Below are 22,310 nucleotides of genomic sequence, written 5' to 3' on the forward strand. Positions count from 1 at the left end.
CTAGATGAAATGTACTTTTAAGCATAACATAATAAAATTCCTAAAGTCCTAAAAAATCCCTTAACACCAAGAAAGATGCCAAGCGGATTTACTTTACCAAGTGGATCATCATGGCCTCGCCATATTGGTCCATTTGATTGACCTTTATTATAGTTATGTATTTATTTTATTTTATTTTTCGGTTGTTACAGACGGGACAGACATGACTGGGGGATAGGACAGGAAGAAAGAATGAAAGATAGAGAGGGAGAGAAAGAAAAATAGAGGGGAGAAGAGATGGTGAGAAACGGGGGAAGAAAGAAAGAAAAACAAACAAAACACCTGGATCACCTGTATGGAGAAAAAAAAAAAACAGAAGAGAAAACAGACAAAACAGAGCAACATAATAAATACAACACCATCACAATAAACTAGCTAGCAGTAGATAACAGTAGATACTAAATATTAAATGTTATTGTGCAGTACACAAGATCGACAGCGCACCATGTGCTTTGAGGTAGCAGCCAAGAAAGTGTACACCTGTGAGCATGAACGCGCTTGTTTTTAAAAGGTTCCTACATATAATGATCTGTTAGAGGGTGTGGGGAGCCACAGCCCCGTCCACCAGGGCATGAAGCAGGTATGGAGGAGATCAAAACTCCAGACATCCAGAGGCCCTCAGAACACAAGAGACCAAGGAAGACCAACAGAGCGGCAGCCGCGCCACTATCCCAGAAAGAGCTGAGGAGAGTCCCAGATGAGGGGTCACTCAGCAGCCGCGGAGCATAAACCAGGGGGGGTTGCAGTGACGTGCCCGGGAGCTCCGCCGGCAGCAAGCTGCGCCAGAGTGACCGAGCCTCAGGCCGAGAGGCTGAGGGCACCCCACCCCCGAAGTGGCCCGAGCGAGCCCAAGGTTCCAGGCCCCGATAAGCAGCCACCAAGGAGTGAGTCGGTGTGTACCTGGACGCCCATCCCCGGACACAAAGACCCACCAACGCACTGATGTCTGAGGGCGTCTGCCACTGGCAGGGGAAGTGGTGGGGGGAGATAGGCCTCCATGCCTTGGAGGGCCTGAGATGTCCCCAGAGAGGTGGCGTCTGATACCCGACCTGACATATAGACACAGACAAACAGGCACACACAGATACAAACATCCATTCCCAAACTCATGCTCTCGTATGCAATTACTCAACACTCACCCAACGTGGAGACAGACATAGAGAGACACTGTACACACAATCACACTCCCCAAGCGTACTCTAAGCCCCGGGTCTAGGTACCCTTGCCCCTGGAGGGGGAAACTGCACCCAGACCCAGGTGGTGTTACCCTTTTCCCTGCGGTGGGGAGATGCAGACCGCCCCGACTCCGCAGCAGCAGGGAGGCCCCACATTCCAGACCCTAGTCGGATGGCCAACTCCTCCTCCTAGCCCCCCCGCCCCAACAGGCCGCAGAGAACGGGAGTGTGAGAAGACTCCAAACCTCCTTCCGCCCGCTCATATGTAGTGTTGATGCATGTGTGTTCTAAGGTGCATTTAAAACCCAGGAGGACATGGAGCTACCTGCCAGAGAGCAGCAGGTAAGCGCATAGCCCCTCCTGCTAGCCCTCAATGTCTACGTGTATTTAAAATTGAGAGGTGGGCAACGACGCCAGGGGTGAGGTTGTACACCCTGATGGTCATCTGGATGACGTGTATCGTGCCCACCCCCAAGATCCTATATGTATGTGTTATGAGAGTGTGAGTAATGTGAATGTCTAAGTTGTGAGATAAAATTGAGGCAGAGGCAGCCAGAGGGGACGGGGGGGGATGCCTCCCCTGCACCCTGGTGACACACCCTTACCCCAAGGCCCTGCATGTGTGGGTGATTGTGGTGGAGCGGGAAGAGGGAGGCAGCTGGAGATGGGGAGGGAAGGAAGGGAGGGGCAAGTGACCCCTCCCTGGGGCCAGCTTCCCTGCTGACCCCAGTAGGCACCCCCATACTCTGCAACCCGCCAGGGAAAGGGGGCCCAGGCCCATCCGGACCGGGGAACAGTACAGCAGCGCTGCCTGGCCCCACAGAGCCCGGGACAGCCCACCCGACCCCACCACAGAGAAAACTGCACCCACCCCGTCATCCACTCATCTTCCAGACTACACGAGACAATAGACGCCCAGGCTGAGATCTTCCTCCACCTCTCCTGTATCTCCCCCTCCTGCAGAGTGAGTTCCTGAAGAGAGGAGAGCTCCTGCAAGATGTGACAACCTCCCCCACCAGTTGAAGAGCCCCCCAGGTGGCTCGATGCACTGGCGGCACCCTGCGCCAGGGCTGGGCCCCCATACACCCACCCGCCCACAACCCCGGCAACACACCAACCAGGACCCAAGCCCCCGAGGCCCAGCCAGGGCCCCAGCCCGGAGATGGAGCGCCCCCACAACCCCACGCCGTCCCGGACCCACCCGGGGCAGCCAGGCTACCAGGTCAGTAACCCACGTCCGTCAGCACAGACCCTCCCCTAGCCCCGCTGCACGCAGCCACGAGGAAACCGTCACCTAAGAGCCAACAGAGCCCTTAATAGGCTATGACCGCTACCCCGGGTTGAGCCCTCCAAGGAAGATGCTCCTGGGGAACCCCCCGACGCCCTAAGCCTGTCCCTACCCCCACACCAATCACAACAGCGAAGGTGAGACCAAACTATGGCCCCCCACCCCCGCTAGGTGATGGAGCTGATCAAAGGAGCCCAGAGCAATTGATCTGATGTGGTGGCAGAGGCTGTATCAAGACTAATGTAATCTAATAGATAATTTCTATATTGGTTAGAATTAAGATTATTCTTATTTTTCCAGTTCATGAGGACTGTTTTCTTGGCTATGCATAGGGCAGTGAAAACCATATGGGCTATATTCTTATCTGTAGTGACATTATCTAAGCTGCCCAACAAACACACTAAAGGGGAAGTTGGAATGTTATATTTCAGACACTTTGATAAGTCCTCACATATCTCACGCCAAAACTTCAGAACTGGTGGACAGAACCAAAGAGCGTGGATATAATTGTCCGGTGAATTGGTTTGGCAGTGTGAGCAGTTGTTGGTAGACGTAAAGGCCATCTTGAACATCCGATGACCTGTATAGTGCACTCTATGTAGTATTTTGTATTGAATTAATTGAAGACTGGGATTTGTAATTAGATGAAAGGTTTTTAAGCAAATCTGAGACCAGAAGTTTTGGTCTAAGTTAACTGATAAATCCGCTTCCCATTTTGCAATAGGAAATGATATTGATTCATCTTTTTTAGAAAGCATTCTGTAAATTTTGGAAAGTAATTTGGGGGTTTTAAGAGTAAGAAATTGAACCACACTTGGTAGTGTTTGTCACGGTTCTGGGTCCGTTGGACCCAGTATTTTGAGTTTATTATATTTTGGTTTAATTCGGCTTCATGGATTGTTTTCTTATTCTCGTAGTGATGATGATTATTATTAGTTTTTTGTTTCTGTTTATCCATGCTTAAGGATTTATGGTTTCATGCATTGTTTGAGTTCCATGTGTTATTTTCTGTCTCTCAGTGTCAAGTCTGCGTGCTTGTTTAGTAATTCATGTTTCCCGTTTTGTTGTGAAAGTCTGTCTCATGTCAGTGTGTTCAGTTTCACCTCTCCCCTGTCTCGTTAGCCTAATTTCTCCCAGCTGTGTCTCCCTCCTGTCTCTCATCCCTTGATTACTGCCTCAGTGTATTTAAGCCCAGTGTGTCTTTGTGTCAGTGTCGCGTCGCCCCTCAAGCTGTGTGTTTCCTTGTGTGGCTCTCTGCAAAGCGTAAGGTTATTCTCCCTGTGTAGTTTAGTTTTGTATGCTTTTTCCCGGTCAGCAAATAAAGCTGAGTTTTTTGAGTTCATCCCTCGAGTCTGAGTGCCTGCATCTTGGGTCCAACTTCTGCCTGCCACACAGCGTTTCATGACAGTGTTTGTAGTTCAACTTGACTCGGTTTGAATTTCTTTTTTACTATGGATTTAATTTGTTGATATTCTAAAAAGCTTTTCTTGTTGATCCCATATTGTGTAACTAGTCTGTCAAATGGAATAAATTCTGTTCCTTCTAATATATGTTCTAAGTATTTGATTCCTTTACCACTCCAATCTGAAAAGTTTAATATATTATTGTTTTGTAATATGTCCGGATTGTTCCAGATAGGTGTACGTTTGCATGGGATTAATGAAGACTCCGTCAATTTTAGAAACTCCCACCATGCTGTCAAAGAAGAGCTGATGTTGACGCTTTTGAAGCATTCATGTCGTTGGATGTTTGAGCTGATAAATGGTAGATCTGAAATCTCTAGATTATTGCAAAGTGCTTGTTCTACATCTAGCCAAGGTTCATCTAAGAGGGTATGTTTTAGCCATCCTGAGATAAACTGAAGCCTGTTGGCTAAGAAATAGTGCTGAAAGTTAGGTAGTTCTAATCCTCCTTTATCCTTGGTCTTTTGTAGTGTTTTTAAGCTTATATGTGGAGGTTTATTTTTCCAAAGGAACTTGGACATATATGAATCCAGAGATCTGAACCAATCTTGTGGCGGTTTAGTTGGGATCATAGAGAATAAATAATTTATTTTTGGTAAGACCATCATTTTTATAGCAGCAACCCTTCCCATGAGTGATATGGGTAGACATTTCCACCTAGCCAGATCACCTTCTACTTTCTTTAAAAGTGGGATATGGTTTAATTTAGTTAGATCTGCAAGCTTGGGAGAAACATTAATACCTAAATATTTTATATTTCCCGATTGCAGTGGTGTAGAAGAAGAATTACGGAAGGAGCAATTAATCGGAAGGACCGTAGATTTTGACCAGTTAATTGAGTAATCTGATATTGTTGCAAAAGAGTTTATCAGTTCAATCACCCCAGAGATATTGGTTTGTGAGTTTTGGAGAAAAAGTAACACATCATCCGCATAAAGGCTGATTTTATGTTCCACGTTCTTGCATTTTATGCCTTTAATTACTGAATTCTGTCTAATTGCTGCTGCTAGTGGTTCAATAAAAATTGCAAACGGTGAAGGGGAGAGTGGGCATCCCTGCCTCGTGCCCCTCAGGAGACAGAAGCTGGAGGATTTTTGGTCATTTGTTTTGACACAAGCTGTTGGGAAATTATATAATATTTTTAACCAGTTGATGAAAGAGGATCCAAAACCAAATTTGTCTAAAGTTGCAAATAGAAATTTCCAGTTAACTCTGTCAAACGCTTTTTCTGCATCTAAAGAAAATATTGTAGTTTCAAGGTTTTTACTGTATGAGTAGTCTATCAAATTAAGTAGTCTGCGTGTATTTGTTGATGAGTGCCTATCTTTTATGAAACCAGTTTGGTCAGGATGAATTAAGAGGGGGGTTATTTTCTCTAGTCTCTTTGAGAGAGCTTTGCAGATTATTTTAAGGTCTACATTTATAAGGGATATTGGACGATAGCTTGAGGGATATACAGGGTCTTTGCCTGGTTTTAGCAGGAGATTAATGTTTGCAGAATTCATATTTGATGGAAGTCTGCCCTTTTCTTTGATTTCCAACAACATTCTGTAAAAAACTGGTGCTAGAATCGTCCAGAATTCTTTGTAGAATTCTGCAGGAAAGCCGTCTGGACCTGGAGCCTTATTATTGGGCATACATATCAGGGCTTCCTGGAGTTCACCTGGCGTCAGTGGTGAATCCAGTGCCATTGCTTGAGAGCCTGATAATTTTGGAAGAGTTATGTTGTCTAAAAACGGATCAATTTCCTTTTTAGATGGGTTTATTTGTGGTGAATACAATGTTTTATAGAAATCCCTGAAAATGTTGTTTATTTGTTTCGGTTCATATATTGTGTTCCCAGATGAATCTTGAACAGCACATATAGTTGTTTTTTCTTTATTTATTTTTAGCTGGTTTGCTAGAAATTGACCGAATTTATTACCATGTTCATAATTTTGTAAGCGCAGTCTTTGTACTAAGAATTTTTTTTTTTTTTTTATCAATTATCTCATTTAATTCTAGTTTTGTTTTGCATATTTTGTTCAATGTTTCCTGATCTTGGTGGGACGCTTAGGCTTCTTCTAGGGATTTGATGGTTTTTTCTAATTCCTGAATACTTTTGTTTTCTTCTTTCTTTTTATGTGATGAGAAAGAAATTATTTTACCTCTCATCACAGCTTTCCCTGCTTCCCATAGAACAGAAGCTGATGTTCCGGGAGTGTCATTAAAGTCTAAATATGAAGTCCACTCTTTTTTAAAATATTTAATAAAGTCTTCATCTTCAAGCAGTGATGTATTAAATCTCCAGTTTTTTCTTGGCGTAGTATTATTCTTGTTCATTAGTGCTAAAGATACAGGAGCATGATCGCTGACAGCTATAGGGTGAATCTCAGTGTCTGAAATGTCACTCAGCAGTGAGCTGCTGACCAAAAAATAATCCAGACAAGAGTAGGAGTGATGGACACGTGAGAAAAAAGTATATTCCTTACTGGTAGGGTGAAGGGAACGCCATGCATCGCAAAGGCCAAAGTCGCTCATATACTCTCGCCGGCGGAGCTCCACTACCACCCGGGCATCACTTTCCAGCCTCGCCGGAGATACATCCATCGCGGGTCCCGCAGGATTTTCCATAACCCCAATGGAACTAAATCGTTCTGGTCTGCTACTCGCCGCCCTCGCAGGAACCCTGATCGGGCTGTCAACCATCGATCTCTAGCCCACCTGCCCAGGGCGCCCACCGCGATTAGCAAAAAAGAAATTACTCCACTCAACTTCGGTCTTCTAAACATTCGTTCGTTGACAAGTAAGGGACCTCTCATCCAAGACCTTCTATCTGACCGTAAGTTTGACTTTTTCTGCTTAACTGAAACCTGGCAACAACCTGATGACTTTTCTCAGCTAAATGAATCTACTCCTCTGGGGTTTGTTTACCTTTCTAAACCTCGCTGCTCAGGTCGTGGGGGTGGTCTAGCGATCTTGTTTCGCCAGCACTTGAAAGTCCTGCCAGTTAATGTTGATACCTTTAGTTCTCTGCAGGTCCTTGCATGTGAGCTGACTGGAGCCATTCCCACCATCATAGCTACTGTATACCGCCCCCCCAAACCTAACCCTGTCTTCCTCAGTGACTTTGCTAATCTACTAACCCATCTTTCATCTCTCTCCCCAAATGTGATCTTGGTGGGAGATTTCAACATTCACATGGACAATAATGACCTTCTGCTCACCAGAGACTTTTCCTCCTGTCTCGAAGGCTCTGAATTTAAACAATTTATCGACTTTCCCACTCACTCTAAAGGACACACCCTGGACTTGGTCTGCTGTTCTGGTCTTACTCCCTCGAATCTTTCTGCTACTGAAATCCCCATAACTGACCACTTCCTCCTTTCATTTAATCTCACTCTCTGCTGCTCTTCTACCAAGCCAACCCGTCTCATCTCGTTCCGCAACATCAAGAACATTGATATGGACATTCTCACTATCAGTTTGGACAATGTTCAGATTCCGGACTTCTATTCTACTCCTGATGATTTGTTGTTATATTATAATAATTGTCTACGCACTGTCCTTGATTCTCTGGCTCCTGTAAAAACCCACTCTGTTTCCTTCGCTCGCTCTGCTCCCTGGTTTACCTCTGACCTCCGAGCTCTGAAGGCCAAAGCTTGGCAGCTAGAGCGTAAATATAAGAAATCTGGTTTAACTGTTGATTCAGAAATCTATAAATACCACATACTTCAGTATAAAGACTCCATCAGCAAGGCCAAACAAAGCTTCTACTGTGGTATTATCAGTTCTTATGAGGGTAATGCAAGGACTCTGTTTTCAGTTCTCAACAAACTAATTCAACCCCCCAGCGCTTTACCACCACACTTCTATTCCTCTGAAACTTGCAACTTCTTGATGCTGTTCTGGACTACGAAAATCAATAACATCCACCAGCAACTCAGATCAAATGTTGTGTCTACGCCCTCTCCAGAACCTTTTCTCCTTTTTGAGCCGTTTTCCACTTCCTGATTTATCTGATATTTCCGAGTTCATATGAAAATCAAAGCCTGCCACATGACATCTTGACCCCATGCCCACGGGGCTTGTGAAATCCTGCCTCTCTTCTTAACTCCCACTCATCTCTGCTATCATTCACTCTTCTCTCACCACCGGTATCGTTCCCTCCTTATTCAAGACTGCTCTAGTCACTCCTATACTGAAAAAACCTTCTTTAGATCCTAACAACTTTAACAACCTCCGTCCGATTTCCAATTTACCCTTCATTTCTAAGATACTCGAAAAAAGTGGTTGCAGCTCAACTTCATTTACACCTGGTTAATAATAATATCTACGAGAGATTTCAATCTGGTTTTCGCTCATGTCACAGTACAGAAACTGCTTTACTTAAAGTCACTAACGATTTTCTAATCGGAGCTGACTCTGGTCTTCTCACCATTCTCGTCCTTTTAGATCTGAGCTCAGCCTTCGACACCATTTCTCACTCTGTACTTCTAAGCAGACTTTCCTCTCTCGGCATCTCTGACACACCCCTCGCCTGGTTTCAATCATGTCTCCTCGACCGTTCCCAGTTTATTCAACTAAGATCATTCCGCTCTCGTCTATTCTCCGTCACCTCTGGTGTACCTCAAGGCTCAGTTTTAGGCCCTCTTCTCTTCATAATATACATCCTCCCTCTAGGTACCATTTTCCGCAAATTTGATCTTCAGTTTCACTGTTTTGCTGATGACACCCAGTTATATCTCTCTTGCAAACCTGATTCCTCCCTCCCACCTTCCTCCCTTTCCGAATGTCTATCCGAGTTAAAATCCTGGTTTACCTCTAATTTTCTAAAGCTCAATGAAGATAAAACTGAGATCCTCCTTATTGGCACCAAATCCAACCTTTTGAAGGCGAACCATTTCTCACTCACCATCGATAACTCCACAGTTTTCCCTTCTCCTCAGGTTAAGAGCCTTGGTGTCATCCTAGACAGTTCACTTTCCTATAAATCTCACATCAATAATCTCACCCGTTCTGCCTACTTCCATCTACGTAACATTAACAGATTGCTTCCTTCTCTTTCCACCCAGTCTACGTCCATTCTTGTCCACAGTCTTGTTACATCCCGTATTGACTACTGCAATTCTCTTCTGCATGGTCTCCCCCAAAAATCCCTCCATAAGCTTCAACTGGTTCAGAACTCTGCTGCTCGCATTATCACCAGAACCCCCTCCTACCAGCACATCACCCCTGTTCTTCAGGAACTTCACTGGCTCCCTGTGAAATTCCGGATAATATTCAAACTTCTTCTGCTCACCTTCAAGGCCATTCATAACCTCGCTCCTCCTTACCTTTCTGACCTGTTAACCACTACCTGTTCTGCCCGTTCACTTCGATCTTCCTCTTCTATCCAGCTTGCTGTACCTTCCTTCCGCCTCACCACCATGGGAAGCAGAGCTTTCAGCTGCTCTGCTCCCAGGCTGTGGAACTCTCTACCCCCAGAAATAAGAAACATTGGTTCTCTCCCCCAGTTTAAATCCCAACTCAAAACTCATCTGTTCAAATCTGCATATTCACTGTGAATCCACTGTTTGTTAATTTTAGCTTGTGCTTTTGTTTTATTGTTCTTATTCTGCCATTGTTTTACTAAGTGTTTTATCCTATTGTAAAGTGTCCTTGGGTGACTTGAAAGGCGCTCATAAATAAATTTTTTTATTATTATTATTATTATTATTATTAAAAAGAGAGAAAAAGAAAAAAAAAAAAAAAGAAAAGAAAAAAAAACAAAGTAGTATTTCTTCCATGGTGTGGTAGTAATGTATCCTCGCAATCAAGTGTTGTGGCGGGGTGTCATCTTCTGGGATCGCTCGCAGGGCTCTGTGTGCTCAGTCCAGCAGCGGAGTTTCATCTAGGTCCAATAGGTCTCTTAACAGCTTTGCCACAAAATCACTGACACGCTGACCATTCTCTCTGCCTTCAGGCACTCAGACTATCCTTATATTGTTCCTCTTTGAACATCCTTCCAGATCAATGCATTTTTCAGTCAGTTGTTCCACTTGTTTAACTTTTTCTTCTAGTTTCACCAGGAGTTTGACGTGCTTGTAGCCGATTCTGATAAATCCTTCAGCTGGACATTGTAGATTTCCATCACAGTTCTCAAACATGAGATGGCCACGTCGTTTTCAGCCCTCAGCGCTGCAATTTCCCCTCACAGAGTATCACAAATGTCCGCCTTCATTTGAGTTATCTTGGCGTCCAAAGAAGCAATTGCAGACAACACTTGTTTATTGCCTTGTGTATACTCCTCATGTGCAAAGCTAGCAGGCGTGCATTTTCAGCCGAGGCCTCACCAAGGTCGGTCGCTTCAGTCGCCACTTGCTTCGGGTTTGTCTTTTTTGGTGGCATTTCTGAAAAGAATGCGCTCTTGACAACCACTGTATTGCTTTTTAAGAAAAAGATGTGTTACTTTGATAATTATTGCAATTTCAACAAGTCAGGCGCAGGAGTCACTGATACACGCGTCTTCACCCTCTCATAGCCTACCCGGAAGTCATATTTTTTTCTTTTTAAGTGTCCTTTCTCACTGTCCCTCTTCCCCTCTGTTTTTCTTTTCCTTCCTCTCTTCCTTTCTCCCTTTCCTATCCCCCAGTCATATCTGTCCCATCTGTAACAACTGAAAATAAAATAAAATAAAATAAATAATAACAACAAAGGTCGATCTAATGGACCAATACGGCAAGGCCGTAATGATCCATTTGGTAAAGTAAATCCTTTGGGTATCTTGGTTGGCCTTCAGACAACAATTTTGATGGGTAAAGAACCAAACGGGACAGGCAAAAAAAAAAAAGAATTAAAATAAAATAATGAATAGTAAGATGCCCTATATTTATGGAGGACTTTGTTTATAAGCAGCAAGATTTTCTAAATTAGTGTAATGGCATTTCCTCTCCAGCTTAGAAGTTTTCTGCTTCAAGGTGTGCATTTTGTAACTCATACCAGGAAGTCAGGCGTGTCTGATGATTCTTCTGTAATGAACTTAAGTCCACAGCGTTGTGTAATTCTTTAATGTACATTTAATTGTTATTAAAATGACCAGTCAATGAGGAATTTTCATGAAACACTGTTGAACACTCTTCTTCTACATTTTAAGTATTTGTCATGAGAATGATTAAAATGATGAGTCAGCTCATTTATATTTATTCTGAAGTCGATTGAGTTTAATAATGAATTAAATACAGGGCTCATGTTTTTGTTTTGTTTTTTCAGTTTCCACATGAATGTTAAAGTCAGCTACTCTAAGTGTTTTATCTCAAAATCCAATCTGTTGGTCACACTAGATTAAATACCCAGAATCAGTAAAGTCAGTTAATGAAGTGGATCCTCTGGAGACTAACAATGTCTACACAAAGTTTAATCTCAGTCCATCCTTTAGTCCAAATCTGATCCATGTAGATTAAAGTAGTGGACTGACCAACAGACTGACATTGACATTAGAGCCATGCTGCTAGTGTGGCTAAAAGAAAAGATTCAAGATTCTATATTTATCACAGGATTAAACAGGATAGTTATACAAGTAGAACACACAGTGAAATGTGACCTGATACTCGCCTCGACTGTGCAAAAGAGAGAGAGAGAACTTTATATACAGTGAATGAGTATATATTGTGAAAAATATATTGTTGTATTTATACAATATACTTTGTATAAATAAAGATAAGAAAAGAGAAGAAGACACAGTCATGTTGATATGAACATTAGAGAAACACATCATGGAGCTGAAATATGATCCTGCTTCCTCATTTGGACTCATTCACCTCAGCTGACACATTCAACAGCAGACAGGTTTTTGTAGCAGTCTGTCTCACTGTGAGAGGATATGGCTACTACCTCATCTTTGGCTCTGGAACTAAACTGTCTGTAACAGGTAAGAACAAACATTTATTTTCCTTCAGTTGTTTTATTGTAGAAGCTGAAAATGTGTTTAAAGTCAGTTTCTGCTGCTTCAGGCTTTACATGTTAGTTTTTTCATCATTAGTAGAAAATTCATCTGCAGCCATTGTTACATAAGAAAAGCTCAATAATCTCTGAAAACATGTTTAAATCTCACTGAACAACTAAAGTTATTCTTTATTTCTGCAAATATTAGTGATGTTACAAATATTTAGGATTTGATCATCTCAGTAATTCTGCAGCATCTGCTGGTTTTTGAACACAAGATCATATTTGATGTTAAAATTTATAATTTTGGTATAAAAAGTACAAAGAAATCTGAGATTTGGTTATATTTAAATAATAAACTTGAGAGATGTGATTGTTCAGAGAGACTTTTTCTGAAGAATAATAAGAATATCCTTTAAAATTTATACTGTTAAAAAATTACAACAAAAATGATTTACTTACATAATAATAATTTATTTTATTTAGATATAAATTTTTTATAAGCAATATTTATGTGTCTTCAAGAGGAAAATAATAAATATTATTAATGGTTAGACTAATAGATTTTGGAAGAATATTTAACATAAAATACAGCTAATAAGAAATGAAAAAATAAATGTTTAATTAAATATAATGGTGCCAGCTAATGTGTTCCTATCCTGATGGGCAGTTTAAGATTATTTTAATCATATTTAAAATAACTGAATACATTTTTGAAAAATATCAAGAAGAAAGTGTGAGATCTAAATAACCATGTCAGACACTACAAACATGTGAATATAATTCAATGACTATTATCAAATATATTATATCAAGTTATATTTGCTTCATCAAATAAAATAGTGTAATAACCATGTTTCATTTCATACATAAAAAGAACAAAAAAATGTTTATGAAAAGACAATTTTGAGATATTATTCCTATGTTAATTTTATAAAAGGTTTGTAACGTTTAAATACTTAAGATTTTATCTTCACTCTATGAGCACTGAAATTTTAATTGGATTTTTAAATTTAAAAAAAGTACTATGTTAACTATCTTTGTTATTATTACACTAACCATAAAAGTCATAAATGGACAGAGTTTTTTTAAGCTAAACAAACTTGTATTTGGATTGTAGATGGAAATCAGAGCACCCAGAAAAGAACGACACAGGCACCGAGAGTTCCTGCAAACACACAGCAGAGCCCCACCCGACCAGCAGGTCTAAACCCACAACCGTCTTGCTTTGAGACTACAGCATTAAATACCATACCACCATGTCACCATTGATGCCTTCAATTATTTCTTATAAACTTATTAAAAGGAAAAACAGAAGATAAACTCTGTGTTGTTTAACCAGCAGGACCCAGAGTCCACGTGGAGGGGAACAGCTCCCTGCTGTGTGTGCCCCCAGCCATGTTTCCTCCTCTGGTCCAGCTGTCTTGTAAAAGACAGAAGAAGAACGGCGGAGAAGCGGAGGAGCTGCCCCCTGCTGAGGGAGAGCAGCTGGGACTGATCCATCAGAACAGCACATATAAATGTAACTGCTACGTGAAGCACGAGGGGGGCACAGTGGAGGCCCAAACACAACAAGGTAATGAAGGCTTGGTGACTGTGTTCAGCAGTGATTCAGCTTCATGTGGAGATGCTGTCAAAGAGAGCAGAGGAGCAGAGGACTGACATTTCTCACTGCAGCTCCAAACATTTGGCTCCTTTTCTGTTTCAGAGGTTCCAGCTCCAGCAGCCTCCTGTCCTCCAGAGAGAGAGCCAGCAGACCTGCCAGCTCTGCAGCCAGCTGACTGTAAGATCACCTGCTGCCTCTCTGCATGGACAGCTCCAATGTCCAATGACGGAGCTGGAACAAGTTTAGGGACTCAGTCTTAAAGTTGCACTAATTGATCAAATCTTCATCCAACAAGCTCTGATAAAGCCACTGCACACTAGCTGCTCAGCACCAAACAGCAGACAGACCATAATATGTCAGAGATCAGTTTGTTAGCTGCTTGTGGAGTTCTTCTGCCCCCAAGTGGACACAAACACTACATCAATTCATCCACTTGAAGAAGAAGCTGTGACTGTTTCTATTTGGCCTTTTTCTCCTTGATCTGAGAGGAATAACCCGACTGTCTGTCTGTCTCTTTGTGTCTGTCTGTCCTTCAGTGTCCTTCCAGTCTCAGTGCAGGGTGAAGCTGCTCTGCCTGCTGTACACAGTGCTGATAGTGAAGAGTCTGGTGTACTGCTGTGGACTCTCTCTGCTGATGATCCTCACAAACAAGGGACCGTCCACCAACTGCACACATGCTGACTGACTGTTTTCTGCTCACCTTTTCTCACCATCAGATTTCCTGGGTCAGCAGTCAGAAATGTAAATTAAATTCTGGTTTGTTCAATGTTTACTATATTACTGAGCATTTGACCTTTTCTCATTTAATCATCTTAAACTGTTTAATATAAATTTACAAATAAACATTTTTGATGTGTTTGTATGAAGCGTAGATTCTGTATGTGAAGTTTTAATTTTTTGTACATCTCTGCAGAAAAACTCAATTTATGCATTCAGAACCCACCATGATACAATAACACGGTAGTTACTTGCTTAAAGTAAAAATAAAGATTTGAATTTTAAGAATGCATTTCTCTTTTTTTTTTTTCTGTCATACATAACCTGTGTGACTGCAACATTCACAGATCATAAACTTCCTCTCCTGCAGCAGACGGGCTGTGTGGGTTTCTGCTCTGCAGCCTCCACACTGTTAGCTGTGGCTTTTCACTTTAATAACACAACGACAGTTACAAGCATGAACTCTGCTTAAAGTTATTCAGGAAGCATCTGTGTTCATGTGTGTGAGAGAAACAAAGTGTGAACTCAGAGCTGTTACAGAGTTGATGTTTAGTACGATCACAACAGGAAAATACAAGATGAAGTCTAATCATTAAATCCCACAGAACTCATGTTGAACCATTATGATTTAAAAGTACTGAAAAAAGTGAATAAATTAAGACAACATTTGTAAAAATTTCAGAAGACACCATCAGTTCAGCTGGATATTGAACATTTTGTCCTCCATGAAGAGTTAAAATTTTGATTAACCTGGTTATTTTGTCAGACTAGTGAAATTAATAGAAGTAAAGTGTAAAACAAATGTGAAATGTGTGAATTTTGAGTGTTACATCAGCACAAACAGACAGAAAAGGAGTGTGGAGTCGATGACGTATCATCTTTGAGTTGTTACAGCAGCAGTAATGACACTAAGCTGCATCAATAGGAGGTCACTGAAATGAATATTGAATCGTGTGTAACTTTACCAAAACCATGTCAGACTTCATAGTTTTCTCTGGGCCTCCACAATCAGACCAGCAGGAACCAAAGTGTCCAAAAAGTCATGTGGGCTTCAGAGCTAACTGGGAAACTTTCTGGAAGTAACCAGTTCTTGTTAGCAGAGACCACATCCATCCCACTTTGGATGGAGAAGCTCTTATTTCTCGAAAACTACCCAAATTTGGTGAATCCCCCAAAACGTAACTATAAAGAGGTGAGATCAGGAAGCAGAGCTGCAGTCTTACACACCTCACTGAAACTTCTCTCCTCCTGTCATCCCACAAACCCTCATCCCCAAAGAGCCTGTTTGAGTGTTTGTGTGTCTGCTCCCAGATCATCAACAACACAAAAAACAGTAAAAACTACATTTAAATGTGAAAATTTTATTCATGGATGTTCCAAAAATATTTTGAACATTTAACATGTCTCACTGTAAGAAGTTAAATCTGAAAATAAACATTGAAAATATGCTGACCAAACAAAAGTAACACAAAGGCAACATGTTGACTCAGTTTTTACAGCAGAATCATTCAGCTGTGCAGAAACGTGATTGAAATGCATTCAAAGTCCAACAAACAGCAATAACAGTGTAGTTGTGTTTGTAAGTGTGAATAATAAAGATTTCAAGATGAAGAATTTGATTCTACTTTCATTGTGTGATAAACAACAACCCGTGTGAGTGAAGCACAAACTGACTGTATCCAAACTTGCTCTCCTGCAGCAGACGGGCTGTGTGGGTTTCTGCTCTGCAGCCTCCACACCGTTAGCTGTGGCTTTTCACTTTAATAACACAATGACAGTTACAAGCATGAACTCTGCTTAAAGAATGATTCCAGGAAGGATCTGTGTTCTTCACCTGTGAGAGAAACAGCTCAAATCCTCAACTCAGAGCTGACAAATGAACTTTAATGGAATCAAAGCAGAGACCATGAAGCCCCTGCAGTCTGCTCAGCTCCCATTTTATTACCTGAGCTGAGTTTTTCATTCTGGATATCACACACGTAAGAACAGATCAAGTCTGAACAGCAAATGTTGGAGAATCATTTTGAAGTGTTGCTAAATGTCATTATTATTACAAAAACTACTGAATGATTCAGAAAATCGTTTCCAAAAAGCAGAAATATGCAAACAAAGTAGAAACAAGGCAACATGAGTCATTCAGATGCAGATAACATATTCTCCTTATTTTGAAGAACACAGTCATGAAATCTTTCTGTGTGTCATTCATTGAGTTGAAGTGCCTAATAGAAGAGGAAAAGCAGAAATAATCAATGATAGCTGAGACATTGAGAACATGGCTGTATGCCTGCTATCATAACAGGAAACAAAGCACACAAACAGCAAACACACAATAATGTGGTCGCAGCTTGTTGTGTGTTGTTAGGTGTCATTTTTGACTTTGACATTTAATGAAGTCACAAAAATGTGTGCGACTCATTAAAGGAGTCTGTACGTCTCAGTCAGTGCTCTGTATTCATGTGTTCACCTCATTAAACTCACTGAGACACTTTTCTCCTCCAAACTTACAGCACAGCTTCATATTTCACTGACTGATTCTTTGATTACATCCATTAAGGCTCACACAGTGAAATTAGTGCAAACTTACAAATGTGTTGGAACAATTTTGGCCTCCAAACTTACAGCACAGGTTCAGATTCATCATATGTGTTTGTTTTAAAATGAGAATTTGACTGTAAATAATGTTTTATCTGACTTAATTTTTTAAAGTCATTTTCTTATAATTTAATAACTTTTGCATCATTTCTATAACATATGAATATTTTATAATTGTGTATTTATTTGAAATTTTGTTCTATTTAGTTTGTATATTCAGTGTTTTCATCACAGCTGTTAAACAACAGATAACAGTGTGTGTTACTAAATTCACAACAATCTGAATGTGTTTGTGGGAACATGAATGTGTTTGAGTGTTTCTGCATCATGTGACCCAGATTTTTGGATCTGCTGTCAGATTGAAATGAAGACGATGAAACCACAGCAGCTTCAGCTGAGCTGTCAATCAGCAGCAGCAGTCTTATCTGTGGGCCGCAGGGGCTGATGGGAGCTTTGAGGAGCTGTTAGAAACCACGTGGCCCTCGTCTGATCTCACAGCTCGTCCTTGTTTGGCCTCAGCTGCATCAGAGCGCCACTTCTCCCCAGGTTCACCAGAGGAAACACCACTGCACAAAATGCTTTTCCTCCCAGCTGCTGCTCTGTGCTGTCTGTGTTCAGGTGAGTGTTTCCAGCCAATCAGGAGCCAACAAACTCAACCTGTAACAAACACTGTCACACTAACCTTCATCTATCTGTCTGTGTCTCTACAGCACTGGTTACCATGGCAGCACAGCTGATTCAGGATGATTCAACATTGACCAGGAGAGTTGGAGAAAGTGTCTCCTTCAGCTGTGGAGGCACTCAGCAGTGCGATCGTGACTGGATATACTGGTACCAGAAAAAAGAAACAGAAACATTCAAAGTTATTTTTGATATTAATCGGAGTAACGGTAACATAGATAGAAGTTACTCATCTCATCCTCAGATCACTGACTTCTCTTCTGTAAATACAAATAAAGGCTGGGAGTTAGAAATTAAGCAAGTTAAACTCGATCATTCAGCCACCTACTACTGCAAATGTTATAAGTCTGCTCCCCACAGTGAGAAATGATCCCTGCAGCCTGAACAAAAACCAACAGATGAACAGATGTCAAACAGTGTTTGTGACAGGAAGAGAGCAGTAAACCACAGCCCAGCTTCACAGATTTCACCTCCATCTCAGAGTCACAAACATACTGAGCTCAGGGAGATTTTTATTTACTGCTGTCAGAAATTCAATTCTATTTATTTCTCTTTTGAACAGATTTTTCATCATGTTTTAAGATAGAAACAAGAGGAACAGATGACATTGTGGGATTAAAGAGTTTATTTTTGATATCAAATTTCCAAATCTAAACAAACGTATCCTCAGTCCCACCACAGTATTCATTCAAAGTTAAAGAAAAACAGATTGTGTCAAACTGACTCAAAGCCCAGATAGAAAGAACACATTGAAACCATGTTAAAGTAATATCAGGCAATTCCGTTGAATCAACATTGAAATCTGACATTGATTTTCCATCACTTTTGCACCCTCAGTTAATAATGAAACAATGTTGAAATCTTTTATTTTCCATAACATATGCACTCGTGGTTAATGCTGAAATAGCAATTACAACATGATCAAAAATAAACAGGACTTAATAGGTGTTTCAATCAATACTAAAAGACTCCAAATTGATCAATCAATACTTAAACCTGTGAAAAAGACAATTGTGTATTATCTAAAAACAGAATTACCATTATATGTTAGACATTATCTTTCAATTTACCATGTCCATAATAATATACCTATAATATTATCATCAGGCATTATTTAATTAACAAAATGACAATAGACATCTTTGCATTAAGAAAAAAAAAATCCTATAAAAATCCTATAAAGATGGGCATCCTGCACTACCCTTCCAATGGGGAGCATAGCAGAGCCATTTCTGCATTCCTTAGGCGAAGGCAAACTCAGAAACTGCATTTAACCCCACCTGCTGAGTCCGGCCATCTAGAACAAAACCAAACACAAAAAAAGTTAAACAGAAAAAAAAGGAGAAGCTCAATTAGAGCTTACATTGTCAAAAGTCTTTAGCAGGGAGCAGGGCCGTGCAGAGAGGTTTAAATGGGCAGTTGCTCAAAGTTAAAAAAGGGGCAGATAGAACAGGCTGAATAACAACAACTCACATTCATGACGAATCTAATATGGAATTGCATCATACTATATGACTGTCATCAGGTGGGGACAATGCAAAGCAAACGTAGCCTATGTTTTACCTGATGGGTACAATGTTGCTGTTGAGGGTTTACTGCTGTTCCTGCTGCTGATAGTGCTGGAGGGCAGGGCTGTGTTGTTTTGAGACTGTAGACATTAAAAAGTCCATAGGTAGCTGATTAAACAAGTGCTTTGAGATAAAAATAAAATGTAAAAAGATTGGTGACAGCGCTTGGAACCATAAGGCAACAGATTTAAAAATCTGGGAAATAAACTGAAACCAGGATATTAGTAGTACAATAATATTCATTGCATTCCTCCTCAATGTCATAGAACTGGCAGAGTTTCTTCACAGCTTGGTGTGCCTCTGTTGAGATTATTTTCCAGTTCTCTGGGACTGTCAGGGTATGTAAGGCATTCAAGATTTCCCATGTGGAATTATCTCCTCCTTTAAAGCGTCTCAGAAGCTCCTGTGTCATTGTGTCAACAAAAACATAGAACACTTTAACACGGTAGTATTCTTGGGGAGTTGTGAAAGCATGGTCATCAGCAGTAGCTGTTGTGGCAGCAAACTTAAACTTTGCTGGCACTTTCCTCCTCCGAGCTTGTCCAGGGACCTCAGATGGGGGGTCCAGGCCCACTGATGCAGCCTTCTCTCTAGCCTGTTCATAAATTTTCTCAAACTCTTCCTCTGTTCTGCTGTGGTCCAGGCTCTGCAAAACACCATCAACAATCTTGTATGCTGCAGCCAGGTCAATGTCTTTCTTCTGCAATCCATCAGATGCAGTAGCAATCACTTGGAAGATGGGACAGGTGATCTCCAGACACAGGATGAATTCAAAATTGATGGTTTGGAGAAGGATCATTGCATCACCTGCTGAAGAGTCTGGAGGATCTTGCTGTAGTATTTCCTCCAGAAACTGCATGACAGCTGGGAGGATCTTCCTCATTGTCTTGAGGGCAGCTTCTCTGCAGGCCCACCTAGTGTCTGACAGCTTCTGCAGCTCCAGTGGGCGCTGCTCTGGGTACAACTTCTCCTGCATTTTAATAAATGCAGAGTGTCGTTTAGATGAATTGGCCACAAAAGTGTAAAGCTTTTTGATTAGGTTGAAAAAGCTGACAAAACACATGTTTGACTTTGCGCTCTCTACTAAAACCAGATTAAGGCAATGTGCCTGACAGTGGACATATAAGGCCTTTGGATTTTTTTTTTGTATTCTTGACTGAAGTCCCTTAAAGCGCCCGCTCATGTTTGCAGCCCCATCATAACCTTGACCCCGGATGTTGTCAATCTTCAGATTATTTTCTTTCAGTAGAGCTATTACTAGCTTTTCAAGAGCATTTCCATTTGTTGACTCCACATTACACACCTGAAGGAAGCGCTCCTTGATTTCCATGTTGTGCACATATCTGACAACAAAGGAAACCTGCTCTGTGTGCGACACATCTGTGGTTTCATCCATCATGATAGAAAAGGTTTCACACTCTTGAATTTCTGCTTGGATGACACGTCTTACTGATGTGGCCAAAGCTTTGATTATGTCGTTCTGACTTCTGTTTGAGAGGAGCGAGACGAGAGGTCTTTTTCCAGGTCCCTGTCGCTCTTTTATGGCATCAAGGTGTAATTTAATTACACTGTCATACTTGCTGAACAACTCAACTAACTCTAAGAAATTTCCTCGAGTTTGGCTTGACAAGGTCTCATCATCTCCCCTGAAAGGCATACCCTGTCTTGCCAGGTAAAGAGTGATGTCTATCAAACGAGACAAAATTTCTCTGTTTCTCTCTCTTTGTCTTTTGCAGCTTGTGACACTTGGTCAGCTACTTCAAAAGCTGCCTCCAAGGTTTTTTTTTTTTAAATGAGTTCCACCTCACCATACCACACATGTGAGACTCTGATGCACTGTGCTCTTTAATCCTTTCTAAACCCCTTCTCCACCGACTGAACCCTTCCGTTTTCCAGGTTTTGCGACTTGTGTACTTTTCATCATTTAAGAAAAGACGGCAGCTGAAACAAAACATGGCATCAGCAGTTGGAGAATACTCTAGCCATGGATTTTTCTCATACCACTTCTTTTGAAACGATCGTCCCTCTTCATTCTTTGGATATGATGACAGTACTGGTTGGCAGGGTCCAATATTTTCACACAATTGAATAAAGGCCTCATCATACTGTATGTGGAATTGTACGACATGGGCAGGATCAGTTGGGTGTGCAAGTCCAAGTAGGTTTGAGAATGTCCTCTCTATGGCTTCACTAGCTTCACTCTCCTCCTCTCTGGGCTCTGACTCACTCTCTGACTTTCTCACTCCAGTCTCTTTCTCCTGGCTTGCCCTATCCTCTACATTCTCTCTAGGCTCTGCCTGTGACTCAGTCTTTGCCTCGCTTCCTCCTTCCATCTCCTCATCTGAACTATCACCCTCCACTTGCTGTTTATCTGAGAACAACGCACAATTTAATATCTCATTAATTATTTAATTATCTACACTTAACAACTTTTGCACCTAGTCCATGATAAAGTAATGATAGAAAATGTTATAGAACCAAAACATTGCAACTGTTTTAATTACTGTTTTTATCCTTGAATACCTCTACAATGCAACAACTGGTACATGTGTTATTGTTACCTGTGCTCTTTTTAATCCAGCTGGTGAGGGATCCACTGCCTTTAGCAGCCTCACACAGCTCCTTTTGTAGCTGTTTCTTCCTCCTCTCCTTACGAGGCATTTCTGGAATATTTGTTATATTATTAGTAATAATTTTTAAAAATCTATACACATAAAACACACACACACGCACATGCTGTGCTTATTAAATGTTTAAACTGTAGAGATACAATAATTTTACTACTGTAAAATCAGCATTTTATCTAATTTGAAATATAAACCTAATATCATCTGTTACTTAATATATTTTCTTTAAAAACAGTGTGTGTGTGTGTGTGTGTGGGGGGGGGGGGGGTGAATATCATAAATATAATAATCCATAATTATGTGGATATCCATATTAGATCGTTTTTAGTGAAATAAAAGCCCTCCAGAAAAGAAGGGGAAAGTCCTGTAACTTACTTTAAAACAAAACATGTTCCCTAAAACTGTGGACAGAGCTACAGACCCCCTTGTAACACCCTTACCCAGTTAGCTAGCAGTTAATGACCACCACTACTTGTGCAGTTCATAAAAGGACATGTAATGTTTGTCGCGCTGTTGCACAAACAGCACGCTCATTTATTTCAATTTATTTGTTGCTATAGACTATAGTATGTGCTGTACACCCTACTTACTGTTTTGTTGCAGTCAGCACCTTCCAATTACTTTGCCTCCTCCAGCTCCGCACCACCCAGCC

General features: G+C 41.1%; 2 protein-coding genes across 8 annotated transcripts in view; one reads left to right on the forward strand and one right to left on the reverse strand.

Moving 5' to 3' along the window:
- Window positions 1-22,310, reverse strand: part of LOC100704393 (zinc finger protein OZF) — an 883,579-nt gene that overhangs the window by 358,879 nt on the left and 502,390 nt on the right. The gene's annotated exons all lie outside the window — the stretch shown is intronic.
- Window positions 1-22,310, forward strand: part of LOC106097918 (immunoglobulin lambda-1 light chain) — a 104,525-nt gene that overhangs the window by 28,952 nt on the left and 53,263 nt on the right. Inside the window, exons 1-5 of one of the 6 annotated variants that reach the window (XM_025900222.1) lie at window positions 11,657-11,853; window positions 12,988-13,071; window positions 13,210-13,443; window positions 13,576-13,650; window positions 14,010-14,214. The exons of 2 other annotated variants lie outside the window; for them this stretch is intronic. In XM_025900222.1, the coding sequence (XP_025756007.1) occupies window positions 11,712-11,853; window positions 12,988-13,071; window positions 13,210-13,443; window positions 13,576-13,650; window positions 14,010-14,158 (684 nt within the window). In that variant the 5' untranslated portion in view covers window positions 11,657-11,711 and the 3' untranslated portion in view covers window positions 14,159-14,214. Of the gene's footprint in view, window positions 1-11,654; window positions 11,854-12,987; window positions 13,072-13,209; window positions 13,444-13,575; window positions 13,651-14,009; window positions 14,215-22,310 lie in introns of those variants that run through there. 3 more of the 6 variants (XM_019347534.2, XM_025900223.1, XM_025900224.1) reach the window with 3 other exon arrangements.

Source organism: Oreochromis niloticus, linkage group LG18 (assembly GCF_001858045.2).
Source record: "Oreochromis niloticus isolate F11D_XX linkage group LG18, O_niloticus_UMD_NMBU, whole genome shotgun sequence".
In the NCBI taxonomy this organism is placed as follows: Eukaryota; Metazoa; Chordata; class Actinopteri; order Cichliformes; family Cichlidae; genus Oreochromis; species Oreochromis niloticus.